Genomic DNA, 22772 nt, shown 5'->3' with positions numbered 1-22772 from the left:
TACGATACATACAAATTATTCACAAATGACTGTCTAACTAACTTGAGCATCGAATTGCCCTCAAAGCTATGGTTCCCGAGCCCTATAACGAGTATTAATGTGGTTGCAACCAATTTTGTAACTCGATAAGAAGAAAAGAACACTAAAAAACAGTAAAAAAAAAAAGACATATTCAAACGGAAGGTGCCCTCTCCTTTCACTGTTACCCGAGACCATAACCCATACAGTATGGTTTTAGTTAGTTTTCAACAATATGTAAGTAGAACTAATAATGTTTAAAGATAGATGAAAGATTTAATTATTTAAAGTCACGTGTTCTTCAATCTATCGAGGTTTAATCATCCTTCGATGCATCAATTTGCAAATTACACGAATAATTAAACACATAAGCAAACAAAGTTTTTGATAGAAATTACAAATGCATATGTACGTTGAGGATTTAGATAGTCGGAGGAGGAGAAATTGACACTATGAGTGAGTGTGGGACGTCCACGAGGGAGGAGGAGGAGGAGGGGGTGGTGAGAGGAGGAGCTCCGAAGTAGGTTTCACATAGTAGAGTTTGATAAAATGGGATAGCCTGGATCTATGGTTTATTAGAGAGGAGTATGATATGAGTTTGACAATTGAATGCAAGAGTAAAACGGAGAGACATTGAATTGCAATTTATTGGCAATTAATCAGCCGTATGTCCATTAACATTCTCAATCATCGCCCGACAGAGAGAATGTGGCCGGAGAAGTACCGGTGGTCATAAACAACATTCAATTTTAACAGCGTCTCCATAAAAAGACAAAAATGTGATCAATTACCATTTTGTTCTCATAATATGTTTTATATGTAACATAGATATAAATATAAATATAAAAGCTATAATGATATTATTTATTTATTTTCACGCTTATATATACGGGGTGCATTATACTTATAATTTTATAATAACTATTATATGAATAAAATGTATAAAATAATTATAATGCTAAAAAAAATTGTATTTAAAGCCCGAACGGGTATACGATATGTCCGAAACCTAACAAGGACGAGTATGGGACCCCCGAGCGACTGCCCCGATTAGCAACAGGGTTGACATTGACAATGAAATGAAATGAAATGATCTAAAGCTCACTCACTCCTATCGTATTGTATCGTATCAACACATCGCCTGAATCAGCCTCTCTTCTTCCGTCAAATTAACATAATATCCAGACGACCGTAAAACCCTAACATAATCCACCATTTATTATATTCAAATAATAATAATAATCACCGTCAACACGGATCTATCACACACTTCATATTGCTCAACATTGATCTCGATCTGACTGTTAACAATTTCATCAACTCAGGTATCGTTTTTAGCTTTCTACTTGTATTTATTATTAGCATTTAATGTTAATTTGTGACGAAAACTTACGCGCCTATTGCTACTCGATGATGCGAATGTGAATTGATTACGTCATTGTGTTAGTTCGTCTGGTTAAGTAGGTATCTGGATCTCGTGATTAGTGCTTGTATAAGTTTGTACTTAGGTTTTGTATCTCGAATGCGTGTGATCTCTGTAGGTGAATGCACATGTGCTAATCGCGAGTTACTGATGTGAATGTAAATTGAGATTAGAATTAATACTGATTATCAAAAATGCGTGTGAATTAGTGTTAGTAGATGTTTGGATCTTGTAATTAGTTAGGTTTGGTATCTCAAATGTGTGTGATCTCTGTAGGTGAATGCATATGCGCTATTCGCGAGTTGCTAATGTGAATGTTAGTTGAAAATGATTAGTTCATCTAGTTAGGGTCCTGAATTAGAAGTAAATTTGATTTGAAAAATGTGTGTGAATTGGTGTTACTGTGTTAGTATCTCTTTGGATCTCGGAGGAGCACTTGAAATTACTGATTACTACTACTACTACTACTACTACTTTTTATTTTAATAATAATAATATTATTATTATTATTATTATTATTTTTATTTAAGTGCTTGCTTGAGGATATGAATGTGAATTGATGATGATTTGATATTGTTATTGGTTTAGTTTGTCTGGTTAGGGTTTTGAGATGGATGTTTGTGAATTAGTGTTAGTAGATGTTTGGATCTTGTGATTAGTGTTTGTTTAAGTGAGTACTTAGGTTTTGTATCTCAAACGTGTGTGATCTCTGTAGGTGAATGAATACATCTGCGCCAATCACTACTTGCTGATGTGAATTTATGACGATTTGATGTTAGTTCATCCGGTTAGGGTTTTGAGATTAGAAGTAAATTTGATTTTCATAATGTGTGTGAATTAGTGTTAGTATGTGTTTGGATCTTGTTTTAGATCGGAGGAGCACTTGAAATTACTGCTTATTATTATTATCATTATTTTTTTTATTTTTTGTAATTATTATAATTTTTATTTAAGTGAGTACCTAGTATCTGTATCCATGCGCCAAAAGCTACTTGCTGATGTGAATGTAAATTGAACATGATATGTGATATCATCATTGTTGTTGGTTCATCTGGTTAGGGTTCTGAGATTAGAAGTACATTTGATTTTCAAAATGTGTGTGAATTTGGTGTTAGTATCTATATGGATCTTATTTTAGATTGGAGGAGCACTTGAAATTACTGCTTATTGTTATTATTGTTATTTTTATTAAGTCAGTGTATCTAAAATGATTAGCTCATCTAAGTAAGTTTGATTTGAAAAATGCGTGTTAGTGTTAGTGTCTGTTTGGATCTTGTTTTAGATCGGATGAGCACTTGTAAATACTGCTTATTATTTTATATATATATATATTTAAATTTATATATTTATTTTAGTTTGTTTATTTATTTATTTATATAAGTGACCACCTAGCTTTTGTACCTCAAATGCGCCTGATCTCTGTAGGTGACTCTGATAACTAATTGCAGTGATATAATGGAAGAAGAGGAAGATAAACAAGAGCATGTAGAGATTTTAGGTGGTGATTCTAATGTTAAAGTAGGCAGAGCCAGTGGTGTAGATTTAAAAGTCGAAACATCTGGTTCAGGACATATCACTAACACTGCAGATGATGTGAGAAAAGTTGATTCTGAAAGTGAACATGTGGGGATGGCATGCTTGAGCAGGTATCATTAGATATAGAAGAGATTGTTGGGGATATTGATAATCTAAAGATCTCATCTGATGTAAATGAGGAGAAATCAGGGTTTTCAGATAAAGGGAGTCCTGTGGAGTCTGGTTCTTCACCAGTAGTTGTTCAAGTACAACATGATAGTAACGTTTCGAGCCATGAATCAGGGGGACAATCACCTAATCTCTCTGATCAATCATCTGCTAGAACTAGTAATGATTCCCCTTTGTATGCATATGGGAATGAAGGACACTCCCCGATTAGTTCACCTCTAAAGCCTAAGCCAAAACCCATGCCAAATGTTTCACCTGAGCTTTTGCATTTGGTGGATTCGGTTATCACGGGGAAGCCTGAAAGCATGGAAAAACTGAAGAATATAGTGAGTGGTGTAGAAAGCTTTGGTAATGGAGAAGAGGCAGAGAGTATTGCATTATTGGTGGTTGATTCACTTCTTGCTACAATGGGTGGTGTTGAGTGTTTCGAAGAAGATGAGGATAATAATCCACCTAGTGTGATGTTGAACTCAAGGGCTGCTGTAGTATCAGGTGAGCTTATTCCATGGCTTCCTTGGTTGGGAGATGGTGCGGGTTACATGTCCCCCAGGACACGTATGGTTCGTGGATTACTTGCTATTTTGAGAGCTTGTACAAGAAACAGAGCTATGTGCTGTTCAGTAGGGTTGTTAGGGGTTCTTTTGCAGTCAGCCGAGAAGATTTTTCTCAGTGATGCCAATTCAAGTCAGCAATTGCAATGGGATGGGACTCCTTTATGTTATTGCATTGAATATTTAGCTGGACATTCGCTTAATGTAACGGATTTGAATAAGTGGTTTTTCACGATTACAAAAACTATTTATACTTCATGGGCACCTCATTTAGTGCTTTCTTTAGAAAAGGCTATAGGCAGCAAAGAGTCAAGGGGCCCAATGTCTTCATTTGAATTTGATGGCGAAAGCTCTGGTTTACTTGGTCCAGGAGAGAGCCGATGGCCCTTTTCTAATGGTTATGCATTTGCAACATGGATTTATATTGAATCATTTGCAGACACTTTAAACACAGCCACCGCTGCTGCAGCTATCGCAGCTGCAGCCGCAGCTAAATCCGGAAAATCGTCAGCTGTGTTGGCCGCCGCCGCTGCTAGTGCACTCGCGGGTGAAGGCATGGCACATATGCCTAGACTTTTTAGTTTTTTATCTGCTGATAATCAGGGTATGGAGGCATATTTCCATGCTCAGTTTTTGGTAGTCGAAAGTGGCAGTGGGAAGGGTAGGAAGGCTTCTTTGCATTTTACTCATGCATTTAAGCCACAATGTTGGTACTTTGTTGGTCTTGAGCATACTTCAAAGCAAGGGTTACTTGGTAAAGCAGAGAGTGAGCTGAGATTATACATTGATGGAAGCTTATATGAAAGTGGTCCTTTTGAATTCCCTCGAATATCCAAGCCCCTTGCCTTTTGCTGCATTGGGACAAACCCACCACCAACAATGGCAGGTTTGCAGCGACGGCGCCGCCAGTGCCCTTTGTTTGCTGAGATGGGACCCGTATATATTTTTAAAGAACCAATTGGGCCTGAGAGGATGGCTAAGCTGGCTTCTATAGGAGGAGATGCACTTCCTTCATTTGGTAATGCTGCAGGGTCACCGTGGTTAGCGACATTTGCTCATGTACAAAATTTTTCAGAAGAAAGTGCGCGTTTAGATGCAGAAATTGCAGGATCTCTTCACCTTCTATATCATCCTAGTCTACTAAGTGGTCGTTTATGTCCAGATGCTTCTCCATCTGGTGCTACAGGTTTAAAAGATCTTCTATCTCAAGTATTATGTTGGGTTATGAAGGCCTTTGGGCCGGTTTTATTAGAAGGCCCGGTTTTGGCTCCTAATTATGTTTAACCCTAATCTTGTTTATTATATATATCCCATCATGTAATTGTAATCTTGGTTCTGAGCTAATAAGAAAACCTAGTTGCAGCCCGTGGACGTAGGTCCCCTCGCGGGGACCGAACCACGTTAAATTCTTGTGTCGTTTATATTTTCGTTTATGTGTGTTTATCGTTGTGCATGTGTGTGCTGTTTCGCTTCCGCGCGCCGCTTTGTTCCTAACAAGTGGCATCAGAGCTTTGGCTCGTTGTTTACACACGGTTTTGCACGGGTATCGATCGGAAAAAAAAAAAAAGGTAGAAGAGGCTGGTTTGAGAAGGGCTGCTACAGTGCCGCCGCTACAGTGCCGCGGTGAACAGTATCCGGCATGAACAGTGTTTCCGGCGTGAACAGTGATTCCGGCGGTGAACAGTATTGTCAGAGATCTTCGTTTTTCTGGTTAACAGGGCTGTTCGGGGCTGTTTTTCAGGGCTGTTTGGGACGGTTTTCCGGGTGATTTTGCAATTAGAATTCCTGTTTTGGACTTCTTGGAGTTGCAGGTTTCACTCGGGCGTTGCAGGTGAAGCACCGGGTCGGGTGTTTCAGGTTTTAGGGTTTTTTCTTTGGAGGTTGCTCGGCTTCAGGGAACCGGGTTTTGTGAAGACCATTTAGGTTCGGGTTCAGATTTGTTTGCAAGAGATTAGTCTGAGTACTGGTGATGGATAAACTTGGAGAAAATGGAACCAGCGGGTGTGCTGGTGACGGCATAAGTGAAAAAAAAAAAATGAGGTTAGTGGCAAGTCATGTTAACTATTGCTCGTTTGGATGATCTTTCGGTTAGGGTTTGAGTTAACTGATCGTGTGTACGGTCATAGAACCCTTGGTACCGCTTGATTTCATGAAAGTTCTACTGTTGTTATAGCTGTTTGCCTGTTAGCTGGTTCGAAACTGTGATTATTACTTCTTGTTCGTTTGGAATTGTGAAGTTATATCTTGTTTGGTGGTGATCAGTGGTACACCATTTGAGAGGTTCATAATCTCGTGTTGGGTAAAGTTATTTGCCGGGATAGTACGAGTGGGGTTCATCTCATGGAGTGTTGGTGTGGCATGGGTTGGGATAACAGGAACAGTGGGAGCTGGGCATAGTCGACTTGGTAGGTTGCGTAGAGGTGAGACATTTTAAGAGTCGATGTCGAAAGGTTTGGAATTCTGCTTTTGAGAATGTATCTGGGGTTGATGCATTGAGACTCAGTGAAGGCGGTGAAGACTCTTGGGTTCAAGATTCTAGTTTGCTTTATTTCTTGTTACTCACTTCAATGAAGCATTTGTTGAATCTTTTAGTTAAAGACTTTTGGAAGATACGGTCTCTGTATCGTCGGAAGAAGTGAACCAACTTCCGAGTTATAAGGTCTTGGCTCGCTGAATCGGGTAGAGCTAAGGGGTTTCAGTTTGCAGACATGAAGCCTGGAGCCACAGTGATGTTAGCTTGAGCGTATTCGGAGGTCTGAACATGTTCGGGGTTTTGGTAACAGTGGGAGCACGCGGTGTGTTCTAGGTTTGTTTCCAAAGGGACGTTGAGTTCGGAAGACTGGGAAATCCGAATGTGAAAATCTCTCCTGGTATAGTCTGCTGATTTTTGGAGAGTGATTATCCTCTGGAAGTCTTTGGAGCCGGTAGTGTGAGTAAGTGAGGGCCGGTTAAGATTGAGGATGAGCCATTGGCGGGTTTTGTCATGGCTGGGTCTGTGATGACCGGATTGGAGCTCTCGGGAGCTTCAATGGGCCTTTCAGGTAACTGATGGGAAGGGGCGCTGCAACTGGTGTGGATTGGTAGAAATCTTAGTTTGTTCCTAGAGAACTGGAGGCTTGGAGAACTTCTTTTGTTGAAGTTTTAGCTTGTTCTTGGAACTGGAGGCTTGGTTGATTTCTATTACTGAAGATTACTAGGGTTACTGGATGAATGAGATTGTTATATTTACTTGGATGGCAGGCTGGAATTTATCGCAAGGCCTTCAAGTGGGAGATTGTTGGGTTATGAAGGCCTTTGGGCCGGTTTTATTAGAAGGCCCGGTTTTGGCTCCTAATTATGTTTAACCCTAATCTTGTTTATTATATATATCCCATCATGTAATTGTAATCTTGGTTCTGAGCTAATAAGAAAACCTAGTTGCAGCCCGTGGACGTAGGTCCCCTCGCGGGGACCGAACCACGTTAAATTCTTGTGTCGTTTATATTTTCGTTTATGTGTGTTTATCGTTGTGCATGTGTGTGCTGTTTCGCTTCCGCGCGCCGCTTTGTTCCTAACATATTATTGATTGTGATGAATAATGTTTTTGCTCTGAAGTATACGTCGCTCTATTTTTTTTTTCAAAAAACTAACTTTTTTTTCTAATACAAGTATAAGAGTTATGTGTCTTCACCTTGTTATTGTTTAGCCCCTAAATTTATTATAAACTTTCAGTTCTGGCATGTATGATTCAAATAATTCTTATTTCCTAAATGAAATGCAATATTAAATTATGCACTTGGTTTTATGGGAGTATTTGCTTATCTATTGTTTATTTAGTATAGTCTTGATTCTTGAATGATGACAAGATTGCATGGGCTACTTAGGCATCCAAGCATACCTAGATCTTTTATTTGTAGTGATATTTTTCGTTTATTGTTGTAGTTCATGGCTAAAAGCTTTTTTTTATGGTAATTCATGTCCCATCACTAAACAACTTAGGGTAAAGATGCATTTTTTGATATTCTTGCATTTATTAAGGCCTAAGGGAGTGTTTTTTACTTCATACCTGTAAGTGTTGTTTTGGTATATTTAATAAATTAATGAATGCATCAAACTGATCAAAAAAGTTCCAAAGGAAAATCTTGTTAGCCAAAAGCTAACTCACTGGTACAGTATTTTTCTTTGTAGATACTAGGTTTTAAATTTTGAATATTCAATATCCGTAAGTGGACGGAAGTAAGGTAGTATTAATGACTAAGTTTTACATCCTGAAATTTTTGTATACGAGTTGTCTGTACAATTAAGATCTGGGTTTGGTGCCTTAAAAGGCTTAAACAATACTTCACGTTTCAGGAATGCTCAGACGGCCTGCTGAGGTTCTTGGGCAAGTACATGTGGCTACAAGGATGAGGCCTGCAGAAGCTTTGTGGGCTTTGGCATATGGCGGCCCAATGTCTTTACTTCCATTTGTGGTAAGCAAGGTTGATAATGATAGCTTGGAGCCACAAATGGGTGATCTTACTTTGTCACTAGCCACAACAGCCCTTGCTGCCCCAATATTTAGGATTATATCACTTGCAATTCAACATCCCGGTAACAATAATGAGCTATGTCGTACTCGTGGGCCTGAGGTTTTATCAATAATATTAACCTACCTTCTACAAACTTTATCTTCACTTGATGTTACCGAGCATGGAGTGGCTCATGAGGAAATTGTTGCAGCCATTGTTTCTTTATGCCAATCTCAGAAGAATAAGTATGCACTTAAAGTGCAACTATTTAGTACACTGTTGCTGGATTTGAAAATTTGGAGCTTATGCAGCTACGGCTTACAAAAGAAGCTTTTATCGTCTTTAGCAGATATGGTTTTTACAGAGTCATCTGTGATGCGTGATGCGAAAGCTATTCAGACTCTTCTTGATGGCTGCAGGAGATGTTATTGGACCATTCGTGAAAAAGATTCAATGAATACATTTTCTTTTAATGGGCCCACTCGCCCAATTGGAGAAGTGAATGCATTAGTTGATGAGCTTCTGGTGGTTATTGAACTTCTTGTGGTGGCAGCTCCTCCCTCAATGGCGGTGGATGATATTCGTTGCTTACTTGGCTTCTTGGTTGATTCTCCACAACCAAATCAGGTATCTATTGAGACATCATTCTAGTGGTTTCTCTTTTAACTTTTATAATTAATATCATCCTTGTAACTTTTTAGTTGCGAGTTCTAATCTTAAATAGTGACATCAACAGGCATAATCATCACATAACAATGCCAAATAATGCTTTTTTTTGTTGCCATTTACATTATAATATTTTGATATACTTTCAGGTCGCAAGGGCATTGCACCTGCTATATAGGTTGGTGGTACAACCAAATACTTCTAGAGCTCAAACATTTTCAGAGGCATCTATATCATGTGGTGGCATAGAAACACTTCTTGTTCTGTTGCAGCGGGAAGCAAAGGCTGGAGATTATGACATACCAGATCCTTCAGCCGAAAATGATAAATCTGTAACATCCTCAGGATCTAAACCCAACGGCGGTGATCGTTTGGAAAATGATAATAGTGAACATGCTGTATCATTGGATAAAAATGAATTGTCATCTAATGAACCTCAGATTCATACTGGTGCCAATACCATTGTAAGCAGGACATCTGCTCCTGAGAGTCAATTAAAAAAGATTTTGGGTGGTATGAGTTTTTCTATCAGTGCTGAGAATGCAAGGAACAGTTTATATAATGTTGACAAAAGTGATGGCATTATTGTTGCAATAATTGGCTTATTCGGTGCCTTAGTCAACTCTGGTCACCTCAAGTCTGGATCTCATGCTTCTCAAGATTTGACACGTAATATGCATGGTCTGCTTGAGGGAGGGGATAGTATGTTTGAAGATAAAGTTTCACTTTTGAGGTATGCTTTGCAAAAGGCGTTTCAGGCAGCACCAAACAGGCTTATGACTGGCAACTCCTACATGGCTTTATTGGCTGCCGCGGTACACTCTTTGTTTTTATTATTTTTTTAGGTTTTCATATATAATGAAGTTTACTGGTAACGTTATTCCTTTCTGGTAACGGTTATTGATGTTTGAAGTTGCAATAATCATTTTGAGTGTTTGAGTAAATCGATAATGATTAGTGTTAATATAATATTGTCATTGTTGGTGTCAGCTATGTCATCACGTGATGTGCAAATCATTTTTTGTAGATTCATTTTGAAAGGTCAGGTGGATTTATATGAATCTAAACTGTCTAACAAATAAAAGCATTTTTCTTGTATCAGTTAAATGCATCCCCAACAGACGAGGGGCTGAATTTCTATGACTCAAAACATCGGTTCGAGCATTCACAGCTTCTGTTGGTTCTTTTGAGTTCACTTCCGCATGCACCAAAGAGCTTTCAGTGTCGAGCACTACAGGTATTAGTGTTTAAATATTATCCCCTTCTCCCGTTCGCATTTGTGGATTTTGAATTCTGTTGTGGATATTTACTTCTCCTTTTGATTTCAGGATCTTCTGATTTTGGCTTGCAGTCATGCTGAAAATAGAAGCAGGCTCACTAAGATGGAGGAATGGCCTGAATGGATCTTGGAAGTTCTTATATCCAACTATGAGGTGATCTTATTTTATTTATCACCATAAATTTATATTTTCCTTAAAACTGATATGAGTGTAGTAATATTGGAACTTACTTCTGTCAAATATTAAACACATTATTTAGTTCTTTCACATGCTAAAATGCGTGCTTGTTCTTACAGACATGTGCGAACAATGCTTCAATGTCTTCAAGCTTCAGAAACGTCGAAGACCTTGTACACAATTTTCTCATTATTATGCTAGAGCATTCGATGCGTCGAAAGGATGGATGGAAGGTTGGACCATTTTCTTTCAAGACAATTTTCTCTATTAGTATTCCATGATTTATGTTCTGTTGTTCTCTAAGTTTCTGGATTTGGTCAAACAGGACTTGATAAGTGTTCATGGAATTTGGGATAAAGGCATATTTAGCCTAGTTTCAAATATATAGAGTATCCAAAATAAGGCCATCAGTGAACACTTTAATCACCGTTCACTTCAATCGAATGATAAGCTTTAGTAACCGATAATGATCTGTAATACTGAAAAGTTTGGTTAACTTATATGTGTTTTGTATGTAAATGATTTGTTTGATCTCATATACTCCCTCTATCCAAAGAAATGCATTGATCCCTTTTTTAAAAAAACCCTTTCAAATTTTGCATGTTTGTTCATTAGCAATCATTATGCACCAGCTTTTTTTACATTTAGTCAAAGAATTTTATCTACGTGTCAAGTTTAACTTTGCTTTTTTTTTTTAAAAAAAAGGGGGGGGGGTATTATTTACTAAATATCAAGCATTTAGGACTCATGTATTCAGTTTTAAGGTATGTTATCAGATGCCCATGAAATGTTTTTGTTGCATTCCAGTGATGTCATAGTGCATTATTGAAATCCGAATTCTCAAATTACACATACGAAATGCATATTGTGCCCGGTACATTTTCTATGATATCTGATGTAAAGTTTATTACTTAATGCATATTTGCCAAAAAGTATAATATTCTCACACCTTTTTATCTACCTAAATGCAAATTAGTTGATAAATCTCCGATATCAGCAGTGGCATAATATAAGGCTTACCTTCATTGAATTCCTCATTTCCTGTTCAAATTTTTTAGCCACCTATATTTCCAGTATGGTTGGATTCTTTTGTGTTTGTTATGTTTATCAATTGCCAACTTCCATCATCATCGTACTCAGTATATCCCACCAATAGCAAAGCTATGGTAGGGTCTGAGGAGGGTAAGATGTAGACAGCCTTACTTCTACCCTATAAGGATAGAGAGGCTGCTTTCGGTGAGACCCCCGGCTCGATAGTAGTTTTGCATCAAGCCTTGGACATAAGGCACATAGCACTCAATCATCGGGACACCGGCTGATCGGTGCATGTACCCTTGTCTTTCGGCTATCAACGCCACTACATGATGCCTGATTAACCGTCCGTCACTTTTAACGTTATTTTCACGAGATTAGTAAAATAACGTCAAAATTAGTGCAATTTCACTTTTGCCCACCCGAGGGTTCACACATATATACATCATATGTGCGCACCACAAGCAGGGCTAATTGCCAACTTCCCTTTTTGCCATTTCTCTATTTTTCGTCACTGCATTTGTTAACTATGTAGCTCCACATGCCACTTAATACATTTATTTTGTTCAATCTTTGAGCCTTTTATAATAAAAGATTGTCTTTTTGTTTGCTTTTATTGTCAAAAATTGATTGGAGTCTAAACTTTCAAGCACTATCTATTCATTTATGTTGTTGGTCATATTTCTCTTTGACAGGATATTGAAGCTACAATTCATTGTGCAGAATGGCTTTCAATGGTGGGTGGATCTAGCACCGGCGAGCAACGTAAAAGGTATACCATCACTAGAAATGCACACATGATTAAGTAATCACACACACACTATATATATATATATCTGTGTGTGTGTGTGTAATATAATAAGAACTCTAATCTTTAATTTTATAGACGGGAGGAATCATTACCCATTTTTAAGAGAAGGCTTTTATGTGGGCTACTGGATTTTGTTGCTAGAGAGCTACAGGTTCAGGTAAAAACTAGATGTCTTGATCTTGGATTTCTTGTCATAATATTTTAAACATTTGATACATGTTCAAACTTCTTTCTTTTCATTTTTTTTGCTGTAGACTCAAGTTATTGCTGCAGCAGCTGCTGGTGTTGCCGCCTATGGGTTATCACCTGAAAGTTCTAAAGCAGAAGCAGAGAATACTGCACTACTTTCTGTGGCTTTGGTGGAGAATGCGATCGTGGTGTTAATGCTTGTTGAAGATCATTTGCGCCTGCAAAGCAAAATCTTTAGTTTTTCTCTTGTTCAAGCTGGTTCTGATTCTTCACTTTCATCAGTGGTTCTTGTCGGTAACAGCAAAAATCTACCCAAAATCCCAGAACCACTAGAGGCAGAGTCTTCATCTACTGAATCAAGAAGTCTTCCCCTTGATGTATGTTTGCAGTTACTTCCATGATCATCACGTAATAGAAGTGGCCTAGAAATTGGCTAATTAGAGTTTAAGTTAATCTCCAATGAGTTAAATGGGTAAAGTTTAAAAAATTGGCCACATTTAAGATGGTGCAAACAGGCTGTAAGTTGCCCAAATTCTATATCTGTTTTAACCTGTCATACTTTCTCAGTTTTGACACTTCAGTCCCTAGACTTTTTTCATGGAGGTAATATTTTTTATTTAAACACATACTTTTAGGGACAAAAGTGAAAAAGTTGATAAGTATGATAATAACACTGGTAATACTCATATATTTTCAACTTTATCACTTAGGCCCCTAAGACATCTGGTATTTGAATAAGACAATAATATAGGGGGTTAACCAGTTCCAAAGAAGTAAGGGTCTTGAGTGATAAACTGGTAAAGGACCATGTGCTTAAAAGGGATAAATCCTTAGTTTTAATAACTGTATATGCAATCATTTTCTGTTCATGTGTATAATAAAATAAAAAACAAAAGAAGTGTTTTCAGGTCAACCATTACTACATTATGCCTCTACTAAGTGCCCTGCATGCTAGTGTGTCATTATCTATTAAGAAATGATAACCCTTAGTTCTAAAGTTGTGTAAATATTCTCGCAAGGTGCTTGCTTCAATGGCTGACCCTAAGGGGCAGATTTCAGCAGCAGCGATGGAACGGCTTACGGCTGCTGCAGCAGCTGAACCCTATGACTCTGTTTCTTGTGCTTTTGTATCATATGGAAGTTGTGCTATAGATTTAGCTGAAGGTTGGAAATACAGAAGTCGGTTATGGTATGGTGTTGGTCTTCCTTCAAAAACATCTGACTTTGGTGGCGGTGGTAGCGGTTGGGCTGCCTGGAATTCTTCTTTGGAGAAGGACTCAAATGGTAACTGGATTGAACTCCCCTTAATAAATAAGTGTGTTGCCATGCTACAAGCTTTATTATTGGACGAGTCCGGACTTGGTGGTGGCCTTGGTATTGGTGGTGGTTCTGGTACAGGGATGGGTGGTATGGCGGCTCTTTACCAGTTGTTAGATAGTGATCAACCGTTTTTATGCATGCTTCGGATGATTCTTGTTTCTATGAGGGAAGAAGATGATGGTGGAAATAGTATGCTTATGAGAAATGTTAGTGGTGTTGATGAGGTGATGTTTAAAGTATCATATGGAAATGATGGAAGTGTTCTATCATCTTTAGAAAACAGTCCTAGGTCTTCAATGAGACAGCCCCGTTCTGCATTATTGTGGAGGTATACCTATATTATCATAATTCATTTAGTTGATGTTCAAACTAATATTAAACATTTGATTGATTAAACATCACTGGTTCTTATCATTTGTGCCACTAATATACAGTCATGCTTATGTTAAATACCATCTTGATTTTTATGTATTTGTGAGCTAATATTTCACTGGTTATAAACAGCGTGCTTTCGCCTCTCTTGAACATGCCAATTTCTGAGTCCAAGAGACAGAGAGTTTTGGTTGCATCAGCGGTTCTATATTCTGAGGTATTTTTGAACAAACATGACATATACAAATTCTTACAACTTTTTCATAGGACAAAAGGTGCATTAGCTTCCCCTTGTTTTGTAATCTAATGAAAATGCATTTGTATTGAAAATGCATTTGCAGGTGTGGCATGCGGTTAGCTGTGACACAACTCCTCTCAGGAAACAGTATCTAGAAGCTATTTTGCCACCGTTTATAGCTGTTTTAAGGAGATGGCGACCTTATTTAGCTGGAATTCATGAGCTTGTTGCCACAGATGGTTTGAATCCTCTAGCTGTAGATGACCCTGCCCTGGCTGGTGATGCACTACCTATAGAGGTTAAATTACTAAATTAACAATTTCTAAGTTAATAATTCTAGGTTTTTTAAAGTTAATCTTTAGCTTCCTTATACACATTTCATTTCAGGAAAATGTAGCTTGTTTTTTCTTTTTCTTATATGGATAACATGGAGCGAGTTACATTAAACAAAAATGCAGTTTCACTTCATTTATTGTAAACAAAACCTTGACACTTCCAAATACCGTTACAAAAACAGTTCAACTTCTTCAAAACGTTACAAGGTCTTATGTTCAAGTTACCCTAAAGAATAAATCTTAAAAAGTTTAGTGGTTTTAGTTACTATTTTTAATAGTGGTGGTGATTTCGATTTGATTACTTATGGAGTTATGCGTCAATTTGAGTTGCGTTTTATTTCAAATGGTCGAGTGGGTTGAAAGTGTCGAAAGTCGCCCAAAGTCTATTTTCTAATACATACAATCTGCGAAAGTTTTCTGTTGAAAAAAAAATTATCATTCCAATTATCGAATAATATTGTTATTATAAGTAATGCATTAGTTATTTATAAAAAAATGGGCGTGAAAGTTTTTTCTGATCAACTCAACCAACCCCGTTTTTACCAAAAACATGTTTTTGACTTGTTGCTGAACCCTCCGCCCCATCTTTCCGCCTTTAATTTTAATATTTTAGAGACCAAATTATAAATGTGGTGAAGCTATATAGTTGCTACTTGTTGAACTTTTCATTTAGTTTTTTTGTGTACATGTCACCGTATTGCCAAAACTTCTAACTCATTAAAGTTATACAATCAGGGTGCTCTTGCTATGATATCACCTGGTTGGGCTGCTGCTTTTGCATCTCCACCTGCTGCATTGGCATTAGCAATGATTGCTGCAGGTGCTGGTGGTGGGGAAGCCGCTGCTCCTGCAACAGAATCGCATCTAAAACGTGATTCTTCCTTGATCAATAGAAAACCAAAGCTTCATTCTTTTGCTAGCTTTCGTGAACCAACAGATGCGGTTAACAAGTCATCAGCTGTAAAAGATAAAGCTTCTGCAAAAGCAGCTGCACTGGCCGCTGCTCGTGATCTTGAGCGGACAGCAAAAGTTGGTTCTGGAAGAGGTCTTAGTGCCGTGGCAATGGCTACAGCTGCACAGAGACGGAATAGAAGTGACATGAGCCGTGTGAAAAGATGGAATGTTTCTGAAGCAATGGGGATCGCGTGGACAGAATGTTTGCCCTCAACTGACAATAAACCAGTTTATAAGAAAGATTTTAATGCCACATCTTATAAATTTATTGCTGTTCTAGTTGGAAGTTTGGCTTTAGCTCGAAATATGCAGCGATCAGAGGTACCTTTGCTCCTGTTTCTCCTTATTATGTTTAGCATTATGTTAGTGTTTGTTAAACCGATAATCAGTTTATTTTGTTTAAAACTGATTATCCAAGAGTAAATTGAAACTACTTGTTTAATTTATATATTAACACAGTTACAGAGATTTTTTAGGGATAATCTACAAGGGGGTGACCTTTCAAATTTCTCCATAGGCCTCATAACTATGGAAAATACTTTATATGCCTCCTAAATATGCATCTGCTTTCGTGTATGCCATATATGGGCATATGGCAACAAGTGGGTTAGATGACAAAGATAACCTTGATAATTTTTGAAAAAATTGAGCGATGGATTTAATTGTATTACTATTATTTGATTGAATAATAACAATACATCCTTGATATATAGATTAGATATTACACTCGAGTACCATCTAATATGATTATTTAATATACCGTCTAATAGAAAAACAAGAACACCCATGGTTACTTTTTCCATTCTGTAAAATTACCCACAGCCAAAAATTTAAAAGAAAAATTGTCATTTGTATCCATGTCAGATTTATATAAGTGAAACTAGACACACACTTGCTTTGCCTAGAAAATAGTTTCCGTAGTTGAATGATTTTAATAAAAAATTTGAATAGTTGGGAGGCCTCCGTATACATTATCCTTTCTTTTTCAATTTCACAAAACAACTCGACTTCTTTCACAAAGTGTCCTTTTAATTGTCTTATCCATAAATTTCTAAAATAATCTAACTTTGTCAGATGCTTAAACATATACTTACGGCTGATTATGTGATCAAGATTATTCAGCATCACATAATTACTTTCAAAATGCCACCAGTTTGAATGGAATCAAATTCCAATCCTCTTTTCAGGTTGATAGGCGCGCACAAGTGGATTCCATTGCTCGACATCGTGCATGCACCGGCATACGTGCCTGGCGCAAACTCATCCGTTACTTGATAGAGACAAAATGTTTATTTGGACCAATCAGAGAAAATCTTTACAATCCTAAACGAGTATGTTTACATCCTTTAAACATGTCTGATTGCTTTCTATTGTAACAATACATTATCTAAAAGAAAACATATTTTTCATGCATAGATTTTCTGGAAGCTAGATCATATGGAAAGTTCTACAAGGATGAGGAGATGCTTAAGAAGGAACTTTGAAGGCTCAGATCATTTTGGCGCTGCTGCAAATTATGAAGATCCTGTGGACCCCACACATGGTCATGAGAATGTGGCTACCCCTTCTAAGGCTTCTATTTTGCCTAAGGAAGCTATCTCAATGGAATTAGTAAATGAGGATGATGAACAAGATGATATTGTTAACATGGAGAGGAAGTCGGATGATATGGGGCAGATAGATGATGTTAAAATGAGGTTATCTGGGACTGCAGAGCAGTCGGTGCAATCGCCGGAATCTACCAAATCTAATGCTAGGAATGATGAAGATTTTGTAAGTTCATCAGCAGTGGGACCTGGTTATATTCCCAGTGAAGATGATGAAAGAGTTATTCTTGAACTTTCTGCATCAATGGTCCGACCATTAAAGGTTTGGCAAGGAACATTTCAGGTAAGCTTTGATTGTCATTTGCAATTTGCTTCAAGAAAATTTATGGTACTTGCCTTTTATCTTTGAAAAGTGCAACACTTAACTTTTTTCTGGAAAGATACTGAGCCAAAATAACATATTTTTCCATATTTATTAACTCGTTGGTAAGAATAAGTTCTCTTGAGTCCTTATTATGTTTAGAAGGTATTCTATATATTTGACAGGTAGTCAAACTTTATTAACAAGCAGCTGTAGGTGATAATATTTAAGCTTTGGTCTAAGAAAATAAACTGGAGTATCCTAAAATGGGAAAAGAGAACAAGAATTCAGTATTGGCAGAAGTAATTCTTCTTTTTACTTTTGAAAAAATTATTCAAAACTCCTTATCGTTTTTAAATTACGTGTGAAATAAGCACAGTTTTATTCATAAAGTAGAACACGTCTTTGTTTTGGCCATTCAACATTCATTTCATGGGTTCTTTTTGTTATACAAAAGATGTTTGTATGGATCCCACTTGTTTTATATTCAGACTACAAAATGAAGAATATATGGAGAGAAGGGTATAAATCAATAGAATCATAGAACCCTAGATTTTTAGTTGCTAAGGCCTAAGCTTTTGTAGATGATATCTTCTATATGTTATGTTTGTGTTATTTTTCAAATCGTCTAGACTGTTCTTAGCGAAGATGTGATGCTTGTTTTCAGATAACGACAAGAAAAATCAACTTTCTTCTCAGTAAATCTGAAGGCAATACACTAGAGGATGGATTGGATCATAAAACAGAAAGCAAAGTTGAAGATAAGGACCGGAGTTGGTTAATATCTTCTCTTCATCAAGTATATAGCAGGAGGTCAGATGAATAACTTATTTATTTCATCTTTTTATAATGGAGTGCTGGCCCATGTGCCATTATTCTATGAAGGAAGATTGCTAATCCTTGAAACGTATCTGTTGGTTGTGACAGATATCTTCTAAGAAGAAGTGCATTGGAATTGTTTATGGTTGACCGATCAAACTTCTTCTTTGACTTTGGGGTATTTACCATCTCAATATCATCTCCACATGTTACTTGGTCAACAGTCTTGTTGACTTTCAGGCTTCAGCTTATAGTATGTTTCTTTTTTTGCTGCAGACTACTGAGGGAAGGAAGAGTGTATACCGAGCCATTGTTCAAGCACGCCCTCCTCATTTGAACAATATATACTTGGCAACTCAGGTTTTTTTTTTTCTTTTTTGATAGTGACAAAATGAGTTTGATACCAGTGACTAGTTGTGGGACCTACTGTGTATGAAGACTTACATCACTGTTCTTTAATCTTTGTCATAGAGACCAGCGTGCCCAACTTATGGAACGCTGGGCACGCTGGGAGGTACAGAGAAGAATTCAATTGTGATTTATAGAGAACAACTTTATAATATATACACACACTCAACATTTTACTTGAAATTTCACAGATCAGCAACTTCAAATATCTAATGCAGCTGAACACACTGGCTGGGCGTAGTTATAATGACATCACCCAGGTGAATATAATCATAACAAATGTTTTATATTTCTAACTGAAATGTGTGAACAGGTTAATAGCTTCACTTTGTGTGCAGTACCCTGTTTTCCCATGGATTCTTGCAGATTACAAGTCAAAGAATTTGGATCTTTCAAATCCTTCTTCTTACCGTGATCTATCAAAGGTCACACAGCATTCTTCTTTTAAAAAAGGACTTACACATAGCAGACTTGTACTAACATACTGACCCAAACATATATTATGCAGCCTGTTGGAGCACTAAATGCTGAACGGTTGCAAAAGTTTCAGGAGAGATACCACAGCTTTAGTGATACTGTCATACCCAAATTCCATTATGGTTCGCATTACTCAAGTGCCGGGACGGTAAGTTTTCCAATCGCTTGTTTGTGGATTTCCATTTCTATAAATAACCTTTTTTGGGATGATTTATACATAATCAATAAGATGCACTATCTATGTTTCTCACTGTCAGAGACGTTTGAATTAAATGAGGCATAGAAATAATATCTTTTTAACAAGGACAAACTGGTTATTTAACCTTTTGCATCTGCAATATGTTGGTGTATAACCAAAATTTGCTTCTGTATGACAGGTATTGTATTATCTCATGCGAGTGGAGCCGTTTACTACTCTTTCCATTCAATTACAAGGTGGCAAGTTTGACCATGCAGACAGAATGTTTTCAGATATTCCTGCCACTTGGAATGGTGTTCTGGAGGACATGAGTGATGTGAAAGAACTGGTACAAGTTTCTAAAAAACGGCCACTCTTTTTTTTTTTGACCTTTGTTTGAGCTGTTTCAATGACCTTATTTGACCTTTGTTTTAGGTTCCTGAGCTGTTTTACCTTCCTGAGATATTATCAAATGAGAACTCAATTGATTTTGGTACCACCCAACTTGGAGACAAGCTAGGTATGACCCATGGACTTTGATCACTTGATTGTAAGCAGGTTCTTATGTACCCGTTTGAGGTGGCAGTTTCAATGCCCTAGTTTCATTTTATTGATTTTATAATTTCAGATTGTGTTAAGCTTCCACCTTGGGCTGAAAACCCTGTTGATTTTGTGCATAAGCATCGGATGGCTCTTGAGAGTGAGTATGTCTCTGCACATTTGCATGAATGGATAGATCTCATATTCGGGTGAGCTCTTATTCATTAAGTTGATTAATGCCAAATTTATGTTTCTTTTGTTTTTCTTTTAAAAAGTAGATAGATTTTTACTTAGATTTTTCCTTTATAAAGGTATAAGCAATGAGGAAAAGAAGCCATATCAGCAAACAATGTGTTTTTTTACATTACTTATGAAGGGACAGTAGATATAGACAAAATCGTGGACCCAGTATGTCTTCTCATTTATCAATTAATTAAAACTTTCATTTGCTTGTTTTATATTTATTGTTCGTTAATAAATATTTTCTATAGGTCCAACAACGCGCTATGCAAGATCAAATTGCTTACTTTGGACAAACCCCGTCACAACTTTTAACTACTCCTCACATAAAGAAGATGCCACTTTCAGATGTTCTTCATATGCAGGTATTTTAATTCATTCAACAGTATTTACTTTATATATTCAATTGCTTGATTCTGTATACGTTCAATATTTACTATATTGAATCCTTTTCTATATATTATTAGAGATAATGTTATTCAGGTTCTAACACGTTCTTATCTCAGACCATCTTCCGGAACCCGAAAGAAGTGAAACCGTACAGTGTGTCATCACCAGAACGGTGCAATCTACCAGCATCTGCGATTAGGGCATCTTCAGATTCACTTGTGGTGGTTGATATGGAAGCACCAGCAGCACATATAGCACAACACAAATGGCAACCAAACACACCCGATGGTCAAGGAACACCCTTCCTATTTCAACATGCAAAAGCTGCCGCAACCACCACTGGTGGATCCTTCATGCGTATGTTCAAAGGATAATCAGGCTCATCTGGCGCTGAAGATTGGCATTATCCCCAGGCTCTTGCTTATCCTGCACCCGGTATTAGGAGTTCTTCTATTGTCTCCATCACCTATGACAATGAAATTATTACAGGTGGACATGTGGACAATAGTGTACGGTTAATATCATCAGACGGTGCGAAAACCTTGGAGATAGCCCGAGGCCATTCCGCACCCGTCACATGTATGTCACTATCACCCGATAGTAATTATCTTGTTACCGGTTCTCGAGACACAATGGTTCTTGTCTGGAGAATACATCAGTCAGGTGCACCGCGAAGCAGCGTATCAGAACCCCCCTCCAACTCTGGAACACCAACTTCAGCAAATAGTAATACTGCTAATAAAAGCAGCTTACCGGATAAAAACCGTAATAGACGTATCGAGGGTCCCGTACAGGTGATCCGAGGACATTCTGGGGAAGTGATTTGTTGCTGTGTTGATTCAGATCTTGGAGTTGTTGCCTCGTGTTCTGATAATTCAGACGTTTTGCTTCACTCCGTGAGTCGGGGCCGGTTGCTCAGAAGGCTTGAGGGTGTGAAGGCACACATGGTTTGTCTTTCGCCAGCTGGCGTTGTGATTACTTGGAATAAGTTGTTAAACACTCTGTCGACTCATACGATTAACGGAGTGATGATTTCTCGAGCATATTTTCCGTTCTCGTGTAGTGTTAGTTGCATGGAGGTTTCTTCTGATGGACAGAGTCTTTTAATTGGATTAAACCCATGTTCGGAAAACGATGATGCCAGCAGAACAAAGTCCGATAATGAAGATGTTGGAATCGAAAGATTAGATATTCCATCTCCTTCGGTTTGCTTCCTTGATCTACACTCTCTTAAGGTAAGATTGTAAGATTATAATATCATGACATCTGTTTTTTGCTTTAATATCATTTTGCTGACGTGGATGCATACGCTGACAGGTATTTCACACATTGGAACTGAAAACGGGGCAAGATATAACAACATTAGCCGTGAACAAAGACAACACGAATCTATTAGTTTCAACGGCTGACAAACAATTGATTGTATTCACCGATCCTGCTGTAAGTTGACGAACAATGTGAATGTTTCAGACTTTCTTTGACTTATGTAGTGTTGACTTTGTATGACTTGTGTCGTTTTTGTAGTTGAGTTTGAAGGTTGTAGACCAGATGCTAAAGCTCGGTTGGGAAGGCGACGGGCTTAGTCCTTTCATGAAGTAAAGAACCTCAGCTCCACGTTTGTCTTGTTCCACTGTTGCGGGCCCTACCTCCTTGACCACTAGTTAACTAGTCAACCGAGAAAGGCAATTTTCCGAACGGAACCTGAAGTTGACGACAGACAGATTCAGTAGATGGTGTATTTCGGTGTAACATAAATGTTTTTCCTGGGTATATGAAGTTAAAAGCTATACATGGATTGGAAAGAGTATTAGATGTACTATAGACATTGTTTATGTGGAATTCTGACTTTGTGTTGTAAATTGTTGCCACCGTCAAAGTGGCAGTCGCGTTTGAGGTTGTGCAATTTTTCTCCAAAGTGTGTTTGCGGCTTATTATGGTAAGAGTATTGTATTTTTATACAAACCGGGATATGTTGTGGAATGTAACTGAGTTCATTTAAGTCCCCGAATCCTGTCAATAAAACATAATATCTGATACAAAATGGTTTAACTGATAGGTTAGCATGGTATTGGTGAGGCCTGCGGGTTTTCTGGTAATAAGTTCTTATGTTTTCTTGAAAAAAACTTAAGAATGTCTTATAATCATTCGTTTTGATAGTATATAAGTGTGAAACTTGGTGCCCTTGAATATTTAGGAGACTCGATCTCTTTCTCATAGAGTTCTCAAAGCAATCGAAGCGCTATGTTCTAAAA

At 37.6% G+C, this 22772-nt stretch overlaps 1 protein-coding gene across 1 annotated transcript; it reads left to right on the top strand.

Annotated features, from left to right (window-relative positions):
* Nucleotides 1-2879: 2879 nt before the first annotated feature.
* On the top strand, nt 2880-22274 carry LOC143612924 (BEACH domain-containing protein C2-like). Its single transcript, XM_077086783.1, is given in 32 exon segments — nt 2880-3065; nt 3068-4882; nt 8029-8813; nt 9002-9667; nt 9955-10089; nt 10181-10285; nt 10429-10542; nt 12037-12113; nt 12228-12309; nt 12407-12718; nt 13361-13989; nt 14166-14250; nt 14375-14569; nt 15342-15881; nt 16748-16891; nt 16977-17450; nt 18136-18281; nt 18396-18465; nt 18564-18647; nt 18702-18717; nt 18761-18801; nt 18887-18955; nt 19034-19120; nt 19204-19320; nt 19550-19699; nt 19786-19870; nt 19979-20099; nt 20202-20298; nt 20382-20495; nt 20637-21755; nt 21838-21960; nt 22045-22274. Coding segments are annotated over 32 exon segments (8841 nt in total). The 5' UTR covers nt 2880-2896; the 3' UTR covers nt 22120-22274.
* Nucleotides 22275-22772: the final 498 nt, after the last annotated feature.

The sequence above is a fragment of the Bidens hawaiensis genome, unplaced genomic scaffold (genome assembly GCF_021521415.1).
Source record: "Bidens hawaiensis isolate Kalapana, Puna unplaced genomic scaffold, B.hawaiensis_p1.1 tig00002236_1, whole genome shotgun sequence".
Lineage (NCBI taxonomy): Eukaryota > Viridiplantae > Streptophyta > Magnoliopsida > Asterales > Asteraceae > Bidens > Bidens hawaiensis.
Note: the sequence above shows the minus strand (reverse complement) of the source record. Positions and strands in the feature narration are given on the sequence as shown.